The sequence below is a fragment of the Gavia stellata genome, chromosome 2 (assembly GCF_030936135.1).
Source record: "Gavia stellata isolate bGavSte3 chromosome 2, bGavSte3.hap2, whole genome shotgun sequence".
NCBI classification, from domain to species: domain Eukaryota; kingdom Metazoa; phylum Chordata; class Aves; order Gaviiformes; family Gaviidae; genus Gavia; species Gavia stellata.
The window spans coordinates 96,745,506-96,765,417 of NC_082595.1; the positions used below are offsets into that span (position 1 = coordinate 96,745,506).

The following is a 19,912-nucleotide window of genomic DNA, read 5'->3' on the forward strand; positions in this document are numbered from 1 at the left end:
TGTGGGATGTAGCTTGATGGACATGGTGCTGTGTGGTGTTGGGTGGGTTGTGGCTTGTTGTTGTTGTTGTGTGGCGTGGGTTTTGTGGGGTTTTTTTTGTGGGTTTTTTTTGGTGTTTTTTGTTTTTTTTTTTTTTTTTCCAGGTTGGACTCGATGATCTTACAGGTCTTTTCCAACCGTACTGATTCTGTGATTCTGTGAACTCGGTTCTTTCCAACCTGCCTATATCTTCATTTTTGTTTTGAGAATATAATTTGGAATATATTTTTTCCGCATTGCTTCTTAATCTGTCTGGCCTGATATTTTCCAAACCTGTGGTTTCCTTCCTACTCTCCCTTATTTTCCATTATTAAATCTTCCAGCCCATTGAAAATATCTAAGATGTAATTTTAAGCAGCTTTGGCACAGCATGAGTCGTCTTCTCTTGGGTTAATAGGAAATGGGTGCTCCAGCACACTAAGGATGGGTTGAAAAATGACAAACAGGCTTCTTTCTGTGGGCTGATGCTCAGGGTGGAGAACAGGGCAGGTGAGAGGTGTGGCAACTGAATATATACATTAAAAATGGACAGATAAGAAAACTGATGCAGGACTGTACGGAGAAAAGATGTGGATGGTCTGTAAATATGTATGACTGTATTTAGGGTCTGAGTCTGTTCCATCCAAGCAAAGTAAATATGCCATCGTTATTCATTAGGAGTGGGGGCTTTTTTGGTCAATGCCAGTTATTTGCTTATCAGTACTGTTGCCCAACCTACATGTTGTCCTGGCTCCAATGTTCATGGCTTACATGTGGGACCATGCGAGAGGTGGGAGGGAGGCAAGGGGGAAAGGTCTGGTGTGGCTGCAGAGGTGCGGAGAGAGGGAGGGAGCTGGGAGGCATGGATGGAGCGGGTTGAGTGTCTCCATTCGTCAGAATAAAGGGCTGCTGCAGCCCTATGGGCCATATGAGAAAGGGCTAAAAGGTAAATGGGGCTGATAAACAGCGTGATGTCGAGGTGGCATTGCAAAGTGTAAATGTAGCTTCTTGATTTTCCTTTTCCAGCAAAGGATGTTCTCGGGGAGCAAGTCTAGCTCCGGACCTTTGGTGGGGGAGCTGAGACCCCTGTCCCAGGCTTTCCACAGGCTTTTTTATCTGGATGGTGCTGGTCATGCCAGGACTGCGGGCAGCCTTCCCATTCCCACCGACGTGGTGGGAACCGCAGTGAGGCAGCTGCATTCCGGTGGGCAACCCCCGGCAGCCTTCAGGCAGGTCCCAGCCAGAACGGATTTTCAGCGGCAACCTTCTTGGTCTTCAGCAGGGCTTGGGAGGAGGGTTATTTAAAGCCCTCGTCCTTTCTGTGGAGTATAGGAAGTAGGAAGTGCTTCCTCCCCGTAGATCTCTATCCAAAGCTTTTGTCCACTTCCTTACAGTCCCACCCTGCTTGGAGTTGCTCCAAAACCCAGCATGCCACAGCGATGCACCGTCATTCAACGGGGTCATCCTCAGCTGCGGCTCCTGTCCTTTTCCAAAACAGAACGTTTCGGCACCAAAATGCTGAAGAGCTGTGTCCTGGGCTGGGCTATTGGTTATATAAATGTCCGTCTGTCCGCCCTGCCCCACCACGCCTCCTGCAATTGGAAATGTTGGTTCTGCAGAGAGGAAATATGGGGGTTGACCTTCCTTTCAGAGCCCGATAGATGCTTGCTGCTGCGTTTGAGTTGTGAAACTTAAGGAGGTCTCAAGAGAAGTCTGATAAGTCATGATCCCTGTGATACAGGTTCAAGAAGCTAAAAAAAAAAAGTAAACCATAAGGATGTGAGGGCCTGAAAGGCTTTTAAGGTACTGCCTAATCTCTCTTCAGAGCATGAAGAAGAGGTGTGAGACTATTTCCGTTGTGCTGGGTGTATCTCGGGGAAGTCCAGCAGCAGGATCATGCCTGTGTTTGCACAGGGGAGAGAGAAGAGGCTGAACGGGAGGCTCGGCCAGGGCAGAGCATCAGCTGGAGGATCTACCTGGTGCCTCCATGGTCCGGACTGCCTTCAGCTGAGCAGATAAAGCTTCACCTTCCTCTGGCAGGAACCTCTCCCCTGATGCCAGTGTGACTCCAAACATCTGATCCTGAAGGTGGTATGTTTGCTGGCCTTCCCTTTTCAACATGCATACTGCCAACAAAAAGCTGTTAGCAGGCTTCAGGGCAAAGGAAGCGGCCTTGCTCTTGTGTGCTGAAAGATGATGTTGGCACACCCCAGCAGAAGGCATCACTTCAGAAATTTTCAATTAGTGCACCATCTTCCACCAGCATAGCCCTCCTTTTAACCACTGCTGCGTCCTTTAAACGCTTTTTTCCTGTCTTCTCAAGAGGAAAAAATAAATGATAAATTATTGTGTTGACACTATGCAAATGTTGCACTTACGGAAAGGTTTTGTTGACATGGTTTCTCACACAGGATACCTTCTCCCTGTGCAGAAAGGTTGCTGAAAATTTCCAGGAAAATAGATATGTCAACCTTGGGGCAGGGAGATTAAAATAAAAAGACAGCCTGGTGGCTAGCGTGGATCTTGGTTTGTGAAAGATGCAGAAGTTGGTGAAAGTGTTTGGTTTAGTAGGATTTTCTGTAGCCCTGTTATAAGTGGAGCTGACGAGTAGTTGATAATTAGGTATAGCTTAGAGTCTCCTCAGAGACCAGAGAAATAAATGAAAAGCTCAAAAAGTGGCTGAAGTCAGTATTCTGGCGTGGCTGGACCCAGAAGAGCTTAATCTGTCCGTGGCCTGACTTGTTAAAACCTTGCCGATGACGGGGGTTTATTTGCCTGTGCTAAAACAAAGTTCATGAAGATCTGAAAGAGAGACCTTAAGATGGGATCAGGAGCGAGTTTTCTCCTTCATCCCCTTCTCCCCCCGTGAATGTCCACCTTCAAGATGGCAGTCAAGAGAAGACACTCATTTCCTGTTTTTCCAGTCGAGACCTTCACTGGTGCAGCACCGAGGCGGTGGGACAGGATGTGCCCTGTGTGTGGTCTCAGGTGGAGGTCGGCTCTCTCATCCCATGCCTGCTGGGGTACTTCCTGCTTCAAACCCACCACATCTCCTTCCTGTTACCATACCCAGTTAGGGACGACAATACACCCATTTGGCCACTACTGGCGTCACTTAGATACAAACACGAAATTCAGCATGATTTGATTTTCCATTTGCTGTCTTGCCCAGCCTGCTGACAGGCTCAGCTCCAGGCAGCCCTCACCCGCAGTGCTCAGAAAAGCACATTTGGTGTGGATATTGCTGGGGATGGAGCCCTGTGGTGGAGGTTAATGAAAAAAGTGATGTCTTGAATGTGAATTGCATGGTTTGCTTCCGAGATGATTTGCATTCGAGTGTTGAACGCTGTGCAGAAATGCCAGAGGAGATAAAGGATTTCCGTGGGGCTGTTCTTGGTGGCCCTAAAAATGTCATTCTGTGTCTGGGTCAGGGGGTCTTCAGCTGTCTCCTCGGATATGGAGCACTCCCTTTCTCTGAGACAGATAGTCATATTGCTCTTCTGCATAATTTATAGTCAATGCACTTAAAAGCAAATCATACTGTTGAGCGTTTAGGATTAATGCAAGTTGCAACTACTTAGGGCGTGGGCTGGGACTGGAGGTGTCCCGCCGTGCTGCTCCATCAGCCGCTGCTTGCCATGGACTCAGGTGCTGGGAGAGTCCAGCAAGCACAGTCCCTGCAGCTCAGCGAAGGGGTGTTGCCCATTTGTGTTCTGCTTTTGTAGGAACAAATCACAAAATAACTGATGTCTCCTGTTTTTGGAGAACTTCTCCCATTTCTAATGATGGGGACTGAGGTGAGAGGGGATATTGCATGTATGCGTCATGCATGGCCGGAAGGATGGTCTGTCATATCACCGCTGATCAAGCAAAGATGTCCTTCTTGTCTCTGCAAGAAGTATGGAAAATGGTACTTTGTGGTCAGGATCTACCGAACAGGGACGCCAACACCCTGCTCATCCCTGTGACCATCGGCTCTGGAGTTCACACCACCGAGGTGCTGCCTAGGGCAAACACCCATGTGTGGCCTCGCGCGTGTTGCCCATGGGTAGCCACCAGCCCGGGCCCGCCTTGGTGTGGGCAGACCTTGCCATCCCAGGAGGACAGCAAGAGTTTGCCCCAGGTGGGTGTCCACATCCCAGCACAGATTTTGCTATAATTCAATAAAAGGTGTTTGATGTTGCGTTCTCAAGGCACGAAGGCTTGTGGTTGTCCTGATACTAACCTGAGCACAAACCTCACATCACGTTCATCATCTCATGCTCTTGTCCAAGATGTGTGCTGGGGACATGGCTTTCCTGCACGTGATAGTAGTCTCTGCACTTTTGGCTCCTTGATTTTATGAATAAATGTTAAAAATCCCTTTGAGGCTGGTACAGTCCCCTGCACCAAGACTTGAGTAATATCCTCAGCTAGCGTAGAGCTTGGGCTGATTCCTGCCAGCAGAAGATTTGGTCTTCTCCTGCCTGAATTGCTGCATCCAGTGGAATCAGGTTCCTGCCTTACTGGTGGGGTGATGTTCTCATGTAGTTATTTTACGGATCTTTTATTTCACAGGGTTTTTACACGTCTGCAAGAAAAAAAAGTTAAACTCTAGGTTTGCTTTTAGATTTTTAACTTCAGCATTTTTTTCATTCAACAAACAGAAAAATAAAGGTGTGAACCAATTAGATTACTATCACTAGTGGTTGCCACTGAAAGGGAAAGAGAACAGTGTTTTGAAAAGAATTTTGGTTTAGTGGTGTGTATTTTTACAAGGAGGTTAACCAGTGGCTTTTGTGCTATTTTAAAGTGATGATCTGTGTAAAAAAGCTTGTTTAGAAAGCTAGATTAACAAAATAAACAGATGCATTTGTATTAGGTTTGAGATTTTTGGAACAAAAATTGGGTAGTAGTACAAATAGCTGTGTATTTGGTGGATGAAAATGTTACTGACGAACAGTCTTTCTCTTTTGGTAGATTTTTTTTTTCCTTCCAGTGTTTCAGGATTTTTAATTAAGCGTCTAAATAAATGTTGGTTGAATTTTTGTTAAAGGTAGCTGGTTGGTGTATCTCCAAACCCACATTTTTCAGTATCTTTTTCCTAAATATACCTCTGCAAAATAATGCTTTTTTTAAAAAAAAAAAAGTTTCTTTCCACTCTTTGAAAACAAGCCCAGTTCTCCTCCCTTCCCTGTTTCAAATTAGCTAACCTGAAATCCCCTTGATTCTTCCAAGCCCCATATCTCAGCACAGTACCTGCAGCTGGGGAAGGATGTCAGATCACTTTTTCTTCCCCCTGCCCCCGCTTCATTTAGGCATCTTGCAGACCAGCCTCTGAGGGCTAATTATCATCTGTCACTGTCTCTTTAGCAAGTGTCATTGTCCCCAAACTCTCCATCTTCTGCACAGGAATGGCTCTGAATACTCCTGGGTTTGCTCAGGTGCAGTTGGCTGGCTCTTGATATTGCCGTATTTTGGCTAATTCTTCTGAAATTTAATGCAGCTTCCTTTTTCCTAGGCTGTAATTATTCTGTAGAGAGGACAGCTATGTAAAAAGTGGGAAGACAATCAGTATTTGTCCCTCAAATCAGTACATACGCACCCCTTAATGCAAGCAAACAAGACTGTTAAGAAGTCAGCGTGCCATTGAAAATCCTTTAATGTTGTAGGGACTTCACGAAGGTGCCTTTGCACACCCGAAGAGGAGAAGAGACTGATCGTTGCGTCTCCACGGGTGTAGCGGGGTGCTCAGCATGTGGTGCAGCACAGAGTATCTCCCCTCCATGGGCAGCGCCTGTGATGCGTCGCTGCCCCTTCCGCTGCCCCCCCGCGCAGAAATGCTGGGTTAAGGAAGTTTTCCGAGGATGGCCAGCGTGGGAAGCTGGGCGTGATTTACCTTCATCAATTAAATAAGTGCATCATGTGAAACTTTAAACATCCAATGACCAGACAGCCCAACGGTGCTAATTCTGTAGTTTTAATTATATTAAAAATATAATGCGCTGTGACGATTTTTATCACTTTTTTTCCCCTATTTATAAATTGTGAGGCTGCAAAATTCTCTCTGGTTTCCCGGTTCACGTCAGGCACCTTTCCCTGCCTGCAGGCCTGCACTCACAGAGTTTTATTTAAAATTACATATCACAATAGTATCTTCAATGAACATGACGTGGGTTTTTCCTCATGCAACGCAGCCTTCCCCAAAAAAGACCTTGTATGCTAAGACATTGTGCTGACATGTTTTCCTTGCTCTGTAATATTGTGTAAACAAACTGAATATTTTTTTTTAAGCCTTGCCAACTTTGCACAGTGTCTGAAGATGAAATAGGGCTGGCTGCTTCTCTGTTGGTTTTGTTTAAAAAAAAAAAAAGGAAAGGGCGAAGGGAGGAGACAAGGAAAATCCACTCATGATTTTCTTTTCCTGTCTGCAATCACAAGCTGCATTGCTGCCCAATCCGCTCCCACCCAAATTAACCCATTTTCCTAATTTACTTGAAATAATTCTGTTCTTTTCTTATTGCATTGGGAATATTTGCCCTTTACAGTAGTAGGCTCTCCTCCCTGAGCTGGAGAGCTTTACGGAGAGCTCCCCAAGGAACTGCCACTTTTCTGGTCCCAACGCAGGTCTCATTTTTCCCTCACTAGCAGCAACTCATGAATGTTTGGGGGTGTTTTGCGGTTCTTTCGTTTCTTTGCAGTGGATTTGTAACCGTGCCCTCAATGGCAAACTCTCATCTCCTGGTGATTGGGGGTCAGCGTCGGCAGGCGCAGCGGGTCCCGGCGTGCCCCGGCTCATTGCAGTGACTCCAATGGCTGGGAAGATACTGCCGCCGTCATCTGCAAGCGCCTCTGCACCACGTGCCGATGATTTGAACATAAAATGGTTCTCGGCTTAATGCATTGATGCTCGATGTCAGACACTAATTGATTTTTCCCTCTGAATCAGGAATATAATCCCGAGTAAAGTGACTTCAATAGACAGGAGCAATCCAGAGACCTGTAAGTGGATTTCTTAGGTTTCAGCCCTTGCAGCTGACTCCATGAAATTAATGTGCCAGCCTGGAAATATTCCTCTCACATAGCTATTTGCAGGATTGGAGCCTTTGTAATTATATCTTTCTTTGGCAAGCTGGGGGTAGATGGTTATCTAGAATGGGTTTTCATCCCAGACATGGAATCAGGTTTTCAAGACCACAGAGTTCCTGGGTATGTGTTTATGGATACACTTACAAAGTAAGGTAGCTCAAGGTCTCTTACCAATTCACTGCACCTTTCAGAAGGACGTTCAATGTGCATACCTGAATTGTCACTGGTTTTTCTGGAACTGAAAATGGGGGTGATACGGGGGGTGGTCCTTCCCCTTCACCCACTTCTTTTAATAAGCTTCTGAAAAGGATTTCACTTGAAAATAAGTTGCAAGTAAGCAATGCTACTTATTTAAATAAAAGTGTGATTAGTCACCGAAAGTGAAAAATTTAAAAAGCCCATTTATTTATTTAGTATGGTCTGTTCTTCACTTGTCAGGTTTCATTTCTCTTTCCGTTTCCCCGAAGGCAGCAGAGGAAGGACCTTCAGCTCCTCTTGATGCCAGGCTGTCACGTCTTAAACCCCGCAGCATTTCTGCAGGGTTTGAATTTTTCGCGGCATTATTGAGGTTCCTCTTTTGTCTCGCTGCTTCTATTATTAACTTTTCAAGAGGTGAAGACATTATTTGCTGCGCTTCAAACTTTATCAAAAGGTGTTACTTTTGGCCCGGAGTCTACATCTTGGGAAGACGAAGTGGGTGCTGTGGTAGCTGGTAGATGAGCGTCGGCGCTGCTTTTGCCGCAGGGCAGGAAAGAAGTTCACATGAGTTTACCAGGCAGGACCAGATATCTATAGCAACGTATTTGTATATCCTGTGCCTTCTCTATTGCAATGCTTGTTGCTTAGGATACTGACATTAAAACATGTAACAAAAGCTGCTCTTTACTCCAGAGTTCATTATCTATCTCAGGCCCGTGTAATTGCACGTTTCCCCTCCCAGTTCAGATCAGACCCGTTGACCGGCCCTGGGCAAAGCATGGTCCAGAGGATGTCGTTATAATCCCATTTTGCAGCCTGTTTGCTACGTGACCTTTTCGTACCACTAGGCATTTGTTGCTAGCTGGGGTGCCCAAGGACCCGTCTCCCTCTTGCAGCTTGGCCCATGGGAGCTGGAGTCTTCTTAAATATATCTGTGGGTTGATGGAGTTGGTGAGCGCTGGTGCTACCAGACCCCAAAACATTTTTCTGCGAGGTTGTGTTCCTGAAGTGTGGCAGCACAGATCTTTAGTGACTGAGGCTTTTATTTGGACTACCTGTGGGTTTTTGTGTGTTTGGTTTGGTTTTTTAATACAAGGATCAAACTTTAAAGAATACGGCCTCAGAACAAGGCACCATGGTTACTGAGTTGCCCCAGGAGAGCAGGACCTCCTCATGGCTCTCGTCCTCACCTGGCCATAGGAAAAAGGATATTGAGGCTGTTTCACAGAATGGTTGAGGTTGGCAGGCACCTCTTGAAATCATCCAGTCCAACCCCGCTGCTCAAGCAGGTCAGCTAGAGCAGATTGCTCAGGACCGTGTCCAGTTGGGTTTTCAGTATCTCCAGGGATGGAGACTTCCCAGTTTCTCTGGGCAACCTATGCCAGTGCTTGACCACTGTCACTGTAAAATAGCGTTTCCAAGCAAAGCCTTTCTTAACATGATGCTCACAAGGTCCCTGTGGGCTAAATCCTGTTGTCTCGTCTGCACCTTAAGGCAGAAGGCATCAGTGATGGAACTGACGCTTTAGGTGTTTTAATAAAAAAATCTTCCACCCCTATGGGAATTGTTCTTGCATTTCAGACCAACCTAGAGCAGTATTTGCTGCTGGGCTTATGCTGTTAATTTGCTTTGGGCTCCTGCAGTCCCAGAGGCACTGTGCTACAGCTTCAGGACCATAACAGATCTCAGACATACTTGTTCTGTTCTGTAAGTGAGCACTGCAAGAGAAATGGTGCTAGATTTCCCCCTGCAAATCAGGTGTAAAGAATATTTATTCTATTTCTCTGTGCACTGTCTTTCTCTTCTGGATAGCACCTCTGTCCTACAGGCAGGCATTTCATCAATTTTTCTTTTTTTATTAACACTAAATCAGTATCCATGGGGGTTTGCACAAGGAAGTGCATCTCTAAGGAGTCATTCCTCCTTTTGCAGCCGTAACTGATGCACTAGGAGGATCCCATCAGTTCAGTTCAAGGGGGTTTTGCCTTCAGAAGGTTTGCAGTGAAATAGCTGGGGTGGTCTCCGGTTTTCTGGGTTACGTGCTCGGAGAATGCTTCTACCCGCAGTAATTGGTGGTTGACGGAGAGTTCATGTAAAAGTAGGATGCACTGAGCTTTGTTACAAGTATTTCAAGTACTTCAGTGCGTGGACACTGACAACCAGTCCATCTATTGGTAAAAACACAGAATTGCTACTTTAGCTGTTTCAGAGTTAGCTACAGTTGCTCACTGTAGTGCTGCATAATGTTGTGTGTCTTGGCCTCATTAAAAGACCTTTTTTCTCATTGCTACGCTTTTCCTGGGAGATTATTGCTTATTTTTGGTGAGCCTAGAAGGACAGAGGATATATTCAGGTAGGAGTTCTCTGGCATCTCAGTTTCTAGCCTGGCTGGATGTAGCTTATTGCAGGCAGGCAGCAGCACCACATGATTTTAACAAAAATTTTGGTGTGAAACTGGAACAAAAATGCATCTGCCTTTCTCCCTGTTTGAGTTTTACACGACTGAGCATTGCTTTCATGAGCAATGATATACTTGAGAAGTCTACTGGTCTGCAATTATACTTCCAAGCTTTTCCTTGTCTGATCACCTCAAAGGTATTGCTGTGATTGTGATTATTTCTGTTACTGCTATGATAGTGCCGGCTGCTCTGAGGCTTTTGCTCATCAAGCTAAGCAGGGACGGACCTCGCTGCAATGTGTGTGGCATTGCTTCCCCTGGATTTCACCCTGGCGTGATGGGAAACAAGGGACGGGCAGGCTGTGTTGGAGTTAGGTCTCTGCTGACTGCCCGGGGCAACGTTGGATGCAAGGATCTCTCTCCTCCCTTGCCTTCTCTACCCACTGCAGCGAGTGATTTGGCTGGTACAGGCTCGTTAAAAAAAAACCCCACAGCCCTAATCACAGGACTGACCTGAGCATCTCAGACCCACTCCCTGTGATTTCCATTAGCAGCCATCCTCCGAGTGGTCTTGTGGCTAAATCAGCCACTGAGCCTCTGGAAAGTGATTTGATGAAAGCATTTTATAGCAATCGAATGAAATGTCAGTTGGATGCCAGCAGCAGGGGTTGCTGTCATGATTAATGAGATATTTAGGCATTTCATTTTGGAGGAGCTACCTGCAACACAATTCACATCAAAGCTGGTTTTTTTTTTTTTTTAGAGGGGCTTTAATAAATTAATGTTAATGTTGGTTATTTAATTATTCGTAACAAATTGGTTGCAACAACTGTAGGGTTACTTTTGGGTTGAACACATTATGAAGCCTTTCAGAAAGCTTGTATGCAAAAAAGAGTTGTGTTCAGAGCATTGCACATTACTTTTCTGATATAAAACGATGTAAAAGAGGAGGAAGGGTTGAAATAACCCGTAATTTGTTGAATGCAAAGACTACTTGAATATAAAGCTTTTGAAGCTGATATTAAATGAGTATCAGTCCAAATAACAGGATATATCTTATTGCTAGCAGAAGCAGTGAAATCTAATAAATGAAGTTAACAACCTACCTCTCTGTTGTCTCGGGGCCTCTATTTTTAAGGGAACAGAAATAATAAAGGTATTATAGGAACAGGGAGAAATGGCATTAAACCTTTTCAAACCTCTTTTAACTACCAGTTGGAAGTTTTACAGTCCCTTAACCCTGTGCATGATTAAAGCTGAAGTTACTTCTGCTTAAAGCCCAGCTCCTGCATTAAGCAGGCTCTGCTGCTCCTCCTGCCCCTCTCCCAGGGAAGTCCAAGACAGTGGCTGGCAATGCAGGGACTGCTTTTGGGCTGGGACGGTAGCTCTTACAAAGCACCCGGGCATCATGAAGTGAAGGGGTTCACTGAAGGATGGAACCTGAAAGCACCTCCTCGCCCAAGGACAGAAACATAGCGTTACAATTTCTGCTCTTAAAAAAAGGACCGCAGTCGATCCATTATTTGCTCCAAGCCACTGTTTTCTGCAGATTGACTGCAGCAGAGTAGTATATTGTGTTTTCTGCCCTTGGCACTGCAAGGATGAATGTCTGGAGCAGGGGATATTCAAAGATGGAAAGGCAGCGGGAGCAGCTGGGAGTTAGTGGTTTAACTGGAGGGCAGCCCAGTGCTCTCCTAGGGATGATGCTGGTAGGGACTGGGAGCTGTAGCATCCCTGCATGGTGGGAGCAAGCAGAGGTATGTCAGGGGCCTGAAGAAAACTCTGCAATATAATGGACAGAAATAAAGCTTTGGAGCTGAAATATTGGCAGCTTTTCTAGAAAACAGAAGTGCTAATGATAACACAGTTTTCCGTTAAGCCCGATCCATTGAACTAATGAGCAGCTGGCTGGTTTTTGTCTCTAAGCATTAAGCCACAGAGCAGGATGTGGATTTTTTACATTGCTGAGGCGATGCAGAGACTAAGTGGAATACAAATAAAACGAGCTTGAATTCAGCTGTTGAAAATCTCTCTGCTGTAGAGCAACTTATTTTTTGCTGACCTTTAACATTTTTTTTTTTTTTTAGGTTCTTATGCATGCCTGGGATTTTTACTCTCTGGGAAGTGCTTCGCTCCTGTTATATTTTTTCCGGTCTCTGCACGCTTTGTTGCTCAGCTCTTGCAGCTTCTGAGTAGCTGCGCGGTGTTGGCCTGTTACTAACCTGCCTTCTGCACCGGCTGTGAGGCAGCCTAACAGGGGCATAACAGACTGTGCAGAGAAATGTCATTTATGCCGGACCAGTCACAGGGGTTTGGATGTGACTTTGTGCAAAGCTTGTGAATAAACCTCTTGAGTCTGGGGCAGGAGATGCAGCTCAGCCTCTTGTTTCGCAGCTTGGTTTGGTATTGCTGGGAAGCCATGAAAGGCTGAAAGGGGTAAAAGCCAAAAATAATACCTCATGGTATCTTTTTTCCCTGTTGTTTCCTAAATGCAGGTTGACCATCTTTCATTTTGTTGAAGGAGCTGTCCTGCTGCCGGGCAGTCTCACCTGCACAGTCACCTGCGCATCACGGGCACTGTCAAAGGAGGGGACAAACCCAGCCCCCTCCTGAAATCCTAATAAAATCCTGAGGTTGAAATGCCCTTTTGGCCACATTGGGGAACGTTGAACTTACTGAATAAGCTTATATAAAAGTATAAACCCCAAGAAACCTGGAAGGAGTTGCTTTGTCAAACATTTTGCTTTAAAAAGCCCTGTTCTCTGCTTGTCTGGGGAGGCAGAGGGTTGCGATCTGCTGGAAAGGATGAAGTCCCTTGTGCCGATGCTGCTGTCATGGGAGGAGGGAGGAGATGCTCCATAAGCCAAGGGATTTCAAAGAGCATCTGGACAATGCGAACGTGGCTGGCACGGAGCCACCTGCCCTTCCTGCCCCTCGCTTCGTCCCTGCTTACTTTCACTTTTGAATAGATGGATTTTACTTCTCATCGCCGCTGCTGTCCCTTTCTGCTCGGTCATCACAGCAGATCAGCCTGTTGGGGTGGGTCAAGAGTTGGGATCCAGGCCTGGCCATTGCAAGCCATATGATAAGGAGTGGGATTGTAGCAGAAAAATAAAATAATGAGGATTATTATTTCGCAAATAATAAGGATTAATAATAAGGGTTAATGTTTCCCAAATAGTCCCCCCCAAATGGCCCTCCCATGTCCTTCAGCTGCATACTAGTAACTGAGAGAGCCTAGTAGAGAGGAAAAGAGGTCAGATGAAATGAGATGTTTTCCTAGTGATTTATAGCATCCTTTTTCTCCTCTTTCCCCCTTGCCCCAGGCAGGGTCTGCATTTCCTGCAGGGCTCTGCCTGCCCCCGGCCCCTCTCTGCCGAGTGGGGCCGGAGCTCAGGCAGATGCTCTCTCGTTTTGCAGCCGCTGAACCCGGATCCAGAAGAGGATGGGGAAGCAGAACAGCAAGCTGCGCCCCGAGGTGCTCCAGGACCTGCGCGAGAACACTGAGTTCACAGACCACGAGCTGCAGGAGTGGTACAAGGGCTTCCTAAAAGATTGCCCAACGGGCCATTTGACTGTGGAAGAGTTCAAAAAAATATACGCCAATTTTTTCCCCTACGGCGACGCGTCGAAGTTTGCGGAGCACGTCTTCCGCACCTTCGACACCAACGGTGACGGGACGATTGACTTTAGGGAATTCATCATTGCCCTGAGCGTCACCTCTCGGGGCAAGCTGGAACAGAAGCTGAAGTGGGCATTTAGTATGTATGACCTGGACGGCAACGGGTACATCAGCCGTGGGGAAATGCTAGAAATAGTGCAGGTGAGGCGTTGTCTCTATTTTATATTTTATTCATGTTGCTGTAACCTCTTCACCCTGAGACAGCTGGAGCTGGAGACGAGGGATGTGCTGAGCTGGGTCCCTCCTGCCCCAGGGAGGTTCCTGAGCCCAGGGTCCCCAAAAGGACACTGGGGGCCACGGTGGGACCTGCGAGGTGCAAATGAGGAAAGAGCCCAAGAGAAAAACAGGGCGCTGTGCAACTGGCTCACAGCCAAAATCACAGCCCTCCCTGGGGATTTCTTACTGGGGTGTTGATGAGATCAAAAAACCCTAAACGCAAATTTTACTGACTTGATTAATCTCAAAATTAATACTTTGAAACTTCAAATCTGAGTCAACGTGAGCTCTGAATGAAAGACTGTAGCGTGTCTTCGTCTTCCAAAAGCTGGGGCATGTAGCTGGGGGCTCTACTGAGGGGGCTGTGGGGGGCAGAGCCCCCTGTGCTCCTGTCCCACGTGCCGGACGGGGCTTGGCCTTGGCAGTGCCATCCTGCACGCCATCCACTCTGTAGCTGAGGTGTATCTCCAGTGGACTGCAAGGGGCACTGGGAAGCATGTAATGCATCCAGCCAGTGCCCTGGCAGTTGGTCCTCATGGCTGAGCAGGGATAATTTAGGAGGAGGGCTAGGACTGCAGATGTCCTAAAGACGTCTTGTTTTTATTCACATTCTTGTAAGTCTGAAAATGGGTTTTCTTACCCACCCACAAAGAAGAACAACCCATATTCCTATATATTCATATTCACCGGTAATCCATACAACACCCCCCACACATACACGTAACTGAGTGTATGTTGAGAGCCAGCTGAGGAGGCAATGGCTTAGCCCCGTTGCAGAAAAGAGAATTGCACACCATTGCCTCCTGTATTTTAGCTCAGTCCTGCTCGTACGTTGATCTAGACGCTGACTTTCAGTTAAACTGACCCAGCGGTGCGGGAGCTTCTTTTGAAGTACAAGAGAAAGAAAAACAAAAAAAGCTGCAGTCAGAAATTCCTATTTGTTTTGGTTTATAAAGTCCCGCAGCTGCCTGCCAGGGTCAGCTGCCTTTTTTTATTGCTACAGGCTTAAATTCTTTTTCTCAGTCCTGGTGCTTTATTGTTTGGGTTGTGGTTTTCCTATATCTTTTTTTTTTTCTTTTTTAAATACTCAGGCAATCTACAAAATGGTTTCATCAGTAATGAAAATGCCGGAAGATGAATCCACTCCCGAGAAGCGAACAGACAAGATCTTCAGACAGATGGACACAAACAACGATGGTAGGATCTCCACTGGCTCCCCTTCATAGGCTCTAGAAATACAGGTTTTCTAGCCCAGCATTGGTCAAAGAAGATGATGGTATTTGGGGGGCAGGGTAGAGGGCAGGGATGTCCCCACCAGTACCTCTGGTCTCTGCCTGGCCTCAGTGAGCATCTCCAGTCCATAACAAATAGGGTGAATAAATGGGCAGCGGGAGAGAGACTTTTCCTGCTGGGGGGACGAAGGGATGGAGGGGAGCAGTCCTTCCCCGATATTTCCTGGGTAAATCCCCTTCTGCAAAGGCTCCTCTGAAATTTCCCTGAGTCCAGTGTCTTTGGGTTATTTTCTCTGGGTGTAGCACGAACTAGGCACAAGGTTTCGCTCCCGTTGCCCTTGATGGGGTTGCAGTCCTGGGCTTGTCATCAGTAATGCGAGTCGGGGATGTGGTTGGGTACCTGAAAGCAAAAATTCCCATGGGTCCATAATACTTATTTTCTGTGCATGGTTATGGTGTGTATACGTATATGCATGGTCACATGCGGTCCTCCAGTGTTTAGTCCGTTGCAGCGTGTGCGCTGGGGGATGTAACAGCTCCTGAGCTAATTATGGAGCCACTTGATAACTTAGCTGACAGCGTACCCGTCATGACCCCTCCACCTGAGCTAGCTCATTTCCGTAGGCTCGAAAAACACAGGCAAAATTGAGCAATTTCCTCTGCCCATCAGCCTGCCGACGTGTTTCCTCTCATCCCGGTCAAGGTGGAGATTTCCTTGGGAATTACCCCAGCAGCAGCTGAGGTGGCAGCTGCCCATGTTGAAATCTGGAGCTGTATCCTACTGATGTGTTCAGTGAGAGCAAAAATTCGGTTCTAGCACTGAGATATGGAGACCTGGAAAAATATGATCTTATGTATAGAAAGGTTTTTATTTAAGAGAATTTAATGGCTGCATTTTGGCATCTGCTGCTGCAGCTCCCAGGGCAAATTCCTGGCCTTGCTGAAGTCCTCGAGTATTTTACCTTTGACTTCATCAAAACTAGCACTTCATCCCCTGACTTCACATGTGAAGGGCCCTAAAATAACATGAGTAAAGTATTTTTGTTCTGCAGAAAGTAGCAGCGCGTGCAGGTGTGTGGCAGAGTAGTGGTCACAAAACCTGCTATATACATCCTCCGTCTGTTGCATTTTGTTGCTGAAATAAAGTCATCCTGTTCCCAGTAAAATACCAGCCTGCAAGACATGCAGTGCCAAGCAATAAAGTCTGCACACGGGGAAGCATGTGTGCTCTTGGTGACTGGAAATGTTTCTTCTTCCCCATCTGACTGTTGGAAATTGCAAATAGATTTTGATTTGTGCTTTGCTTTTAAGTATTGCAAGGAGAGGGGAAAACTAAAAAATGTCCTGATAGTTATAAGTACTTTTTTTCAGGCTGATAAAAACTTAAGAGAACACTTGGTTTGGGAACGTTAGCTTAAAAGCCAGAAATAAGGACAGAAGTGTGCCGCGGGTTTTTGAGCTTCTGTAATTTCTACAAGAGGAAGGTTTGCTCATTCCTCCCTGTTTGACCTGATTCGGGTGCTAGCCACCGAGCTCAGTCCTCTCCCCATCCTCACGGCAGGCTGGGAGCATCCTGGGGCTGGTAAAAACTGGCACAATGAGCTTGTGCGTCCCTCCCTTCAGGGGCACATGGCCAAAAGTGTCAGCAGGCAGCTGCCAAGTGCAAGATGTTCGTGCATGGGTCCTGCCTGTGTCAAGCGGAGCAGTTTGGGTTGAGTAAGGATGGCCCTGGGCTGTTGTGCGAGAGTAGGGGTAGGTCATGCTGGGAGCACGAGGTAAATGGGATATCACTGGACACGGTGTCCGGGATGCAGCAAATGCTTGTCTTCTCTGTTTTGTAGGGAAAATTGTTTTCATTTCTCATTAATATTGCAACAGCTTATTTCTGTCGTGGTTCCAAGTGCTGGAGCAGGGGAGTATTGGTGATAGAGGCACGGCAGAGGCTGCTCACAGGCTGCCGATGGCATTTGTGCAGGGGACTGGTCCTGATGAGCTCGGGAAAAACCTGCCAGGAGGCTGGGTCACCCAGGATGAGGTCTGGGAGACCAGATGGGGTCTTTCCTCCTTGCCATGCCATGTCGTGCTGTGCCGTGGGACTGTTAGAGCCAGGGGATGCCAGGGCGGTTGCTCCTCGTGGTCGCTCCTCCAGTGATCACCTTGTCAGACCCACAGGCTGTTACAGGGTCCGTCCAAGTCGGTGGCTCTGACCTAAACCGAAGATGCGTAAACCAGAAAAGCTCAGGAGCGACTCATGGCAATGGGTGGCTCCCCCAAGGCTGGCTTTTCTTGCTGCCCCAGGAAACCAGTCTTGTTCCCGTACTCCCCGCAGGGCACAGGAGGTGGCTTGTAGAATCATAGAATAGTTTGGGTTGGAAGGGACCTTTAAAGGTTGTCGAGTCCAACCCCCCTGCAATGAGCAGGGAAATCCTCGACTAGATCAGGTTGCTCAGAGCCCCGTCCAACCTGACTTTGTAGGTGCAGGAGAAGGCATCACTGCTCAGCCCTACACGTCAGAACAGTCAAGGGGGCAAAGTGGGGAGATTTGGGATATTTAGGTTTAAAATGTCATAGTAATATAAGTATCATTTTCAAAGCGTACCTGTGTTCAGGTAGCATACCTCGTGTTCATGTGTCACGTAATTTGTATAGTCTGGTTCTGGGCAAAAAGGTGCCAAATGGTATTAGAACAGTTGTTTTTTATATTTGGCACTGTCTTTTTAAATAAAAAAATGACAATTATTATGCTAGATTGCTTTGCAGGGGAAAATGCATCTGGGCTTAAGGGCTTGAGTAGGATTTGGCTGCTGTGCATTGCACTAAATTCCCCTCGATGCCTTTGCGATAGATTAAATATATGTACGTTGCTTTGGTGAGGAGGGTTTTTTTTAAGCTACAGCAGTGGTGGCGGCAACAACTGACTTTTTAAAAATTATTTCCATTCTATTTTTCCTCCCTTTCAGGTAAACTGTCGCTGGAAGAGTTCATCAAAGGTGCCAAGAGTGATCCCTCCATCGTGCGGTTGTTACAGTGCGACCCCAGTAGCGCGAGTCAATTCTGATTAAAGCGGACAGTGTGCACAGAGAATCTCGGCTTGTGTCCTTCAAGCTTTGCTCGCAAATGGATGCCTTCTCAACCATCCCTCCACACTTCGCGGATAAGATCCCATTGCCAGATTGTGTGTGTGTGTGTGTGTGTCCGAGCGAACCAGCCCTCGCTCCCCTCACTAACACCAGTGCAGCTCTCCTTCGGCAGCTCCGTTTCTGCTTCCCCATAATATTACGATTCACTCTACACATTTTAAACGTTAATCGAAAGGTATGTTTACATGCAGCTACGAAAGAGTTCAAATCGCTGGTGAGATACCACTTCACTTAGTCCGTAAGAAAGGTGATGTTCTAGTAGTTCCCAAGAAGATGCTAGGTAGGACTTTACCCAACATAGCAGATGGTAGATAATTTATTTTGCTTCAGAAATTACTATGTAAAAAAAAATGTGGACTGAATGGAGTAGAAAGTTAAAAAAAAAAAAAGGAAAAAAAGAAGAAGAAAAAAAAAAGCAGCTTTCCTGGGCATGGTTCCAATTTTCTTTTTGAGGAAAATTGCTTGCACTTATCTAATGGTCTTTACTTTCTTTTAATATATATATAAATTATATATATATGGTGAAGTAAAATTTTAAATATTTAGGTCATCTATTTAAGGCATAAAATAGAATTCGAGCTTTGTTTCTTCTAGTCGTCTGTGATTTATTCAAATCTTGGAGATTGTTTTTTGTGATATTTATGCATTAGCAAATTGCTGTTCCAAAAGAAATGCATGACTAGCAGTTTGTGGATATTTCACTCTGTTTAATTCCTGAATGCAAATATTTGTTCATTTTTACTGTCAATCGTTCCAGCATTACTGTATTAACAAAAGACCTGAAAGGAGTTCATCCTCATTTTGTATTTCTCAGTGGAGTCCTACTTTCTGGTGGTTGCTGCGTTAAATGGCTTTTGAGTGCCCTGAGGTGATGTGACTCGCACTGCTGTTCTCGACTTGGCTGCACCTCCTCCCTTTTGCTGTCGATATGTTAATAGTCTTGTGCATTCCAGTGTTATTTAATATCTGCCTAATGCCAAGAAATATTAATTGAAATAAAAGATTACTTTTCTTGTCACTGCCTATCTTGGTCTAACTCCTGCAACAAGTTCCTAGCATCGCGTATTTGGGGGAAGGACGAGGCTGGCTCCCTGCCTGACGTGTCCCACTCTTGTCCAAGACACGTTGCCTTGCAAGTACGTAGGGTTTTTTGGGAGCCCGCTGTTGGGGCTGTGTTAACGCAGCAGCATTAGTGCCTGTGGGTGCCTGTGGGATCCTGCTCCATCCCAGCTGGGTCCTGGGTGAAGGCAATTCCTTGGTGCAGACCACAGGAAGGTGACAGCTTGGTTTCTGCTGGATGCAGAGCAGCTCAAGGCGGCGAAGGGAAAGCTGCTGGCCCCACTGGCCGGGCTGTTGTGACCACGGATTTAAAAAATAAAAGTGTCTTGTCCCTGTCACATACCAGGTAAGTGCTGTTAGAGTAACGTTGGGCATTGGTGGCATGGAAAGCAATTTTCCCCATGTTCATCAAGTCTGCAGGTAGCTACTTAAGCCTGTCCTCTCTGCAAAATAAAGTATCAACAAATTATTTGGCCTGAGGTTAGTGTTAAGCATGTAATTAAGGCATTTTTGCTGTGTAGAATGACCTAGTAGTGGTTAGGTGTTACTACTTTAATATTAAAAAAAAGAGGGAGATGGTTGCAATATCCAAATGGAAATGCGTTGTTAGGTCAGACTCGGTCTACAATACAGGCTTGTGTCAGTGCTGCCAAGCAGAAAAGTGTGTTCATTTTTTTTCCTAGAAATTCAGACTTGAGCTATTAAACCGACAGTCCTTTCGACTGCAACACCCTGCTGACGAGCGCAACCCTGAAAGGAGAGTTAATCAGAAGCCTGCCTGCTTTCCCTGGGTGAGCCCAGCAAAAAAAGCAGAGTATTGGGAAAAAAAATATAATACCGTGGTTGCTTGTAGTCTGTCTCCAGACTATTTGTGTTCGTGCTGGCTGGTTGTCTGCCAGAA

General features: G+C 46.2%; 1 protein-coding gene across 2 annotated transcripts; it reads left to right on the forward strand.

The window, feature by feature from the left end:
• The first annotated feature begins 13,116 nt into the window (after positions 1 to 13,116).
• Positions 13,117 to 18,967, forward strand: LOC104259102 (hippocalcin-like protein 1). 2 transcript variants are annotated; one of them, XM_009814423.2, is made up of 3 exons: positions 13,117 to 13,505; positions 14,672 to 14,777; positions 17,773 to 18,967. In XM_009814423.2, the coding sequence occupies exons 1-3, from the start codon at positions 13,128 to 13,130 to the stop codon at positions 17,868 to 17,870; spliced, it is 582 nt and encodes a 193-aa protein (XP_009812725.1). In that variant the 5' UTR covers positions 13,117 to 13,127; the 3' UTR covers positions 17,871 to 18,967. The 2 variants fall into 2 exon arrangements, with proteins under 2 accessions (XP_009812725.1, XP_059685145.1); XM_059829162.1 differs by having other exon boundaries at positions 13,117 to 13,287; positions 14,670 to 14,777.
• The last annotated feature ends 945 nt before the right edge of the window (positions 18,968 to 19,912 follow it).

Excerpts from the sequence above, each read along its gene's own strand:
- LOC104259102 (XM_009814423.2), top strand. The coding sequence starts at position 13,128 with ATGGGGAAGCAGAACAGCAAGCTGCGCCCCGAGGTGCTCCAGGACCTG. Across the intron at positions 13,506-14,671 it reads AAATGCTAGAAATAGTGCAG|GCAATCTACAAAATGGTTTC; the intron begins GTGAGGCGTTGT and ends TTAAATACTCAG. Across the intron at positions 14,778-17,772 it reads GATGGACACAAACAACGATG|GTAAACTGTCGCTGGAAGAG; the intron begins GTAGGATCTCCA and ends CCTCCCTTTCAG.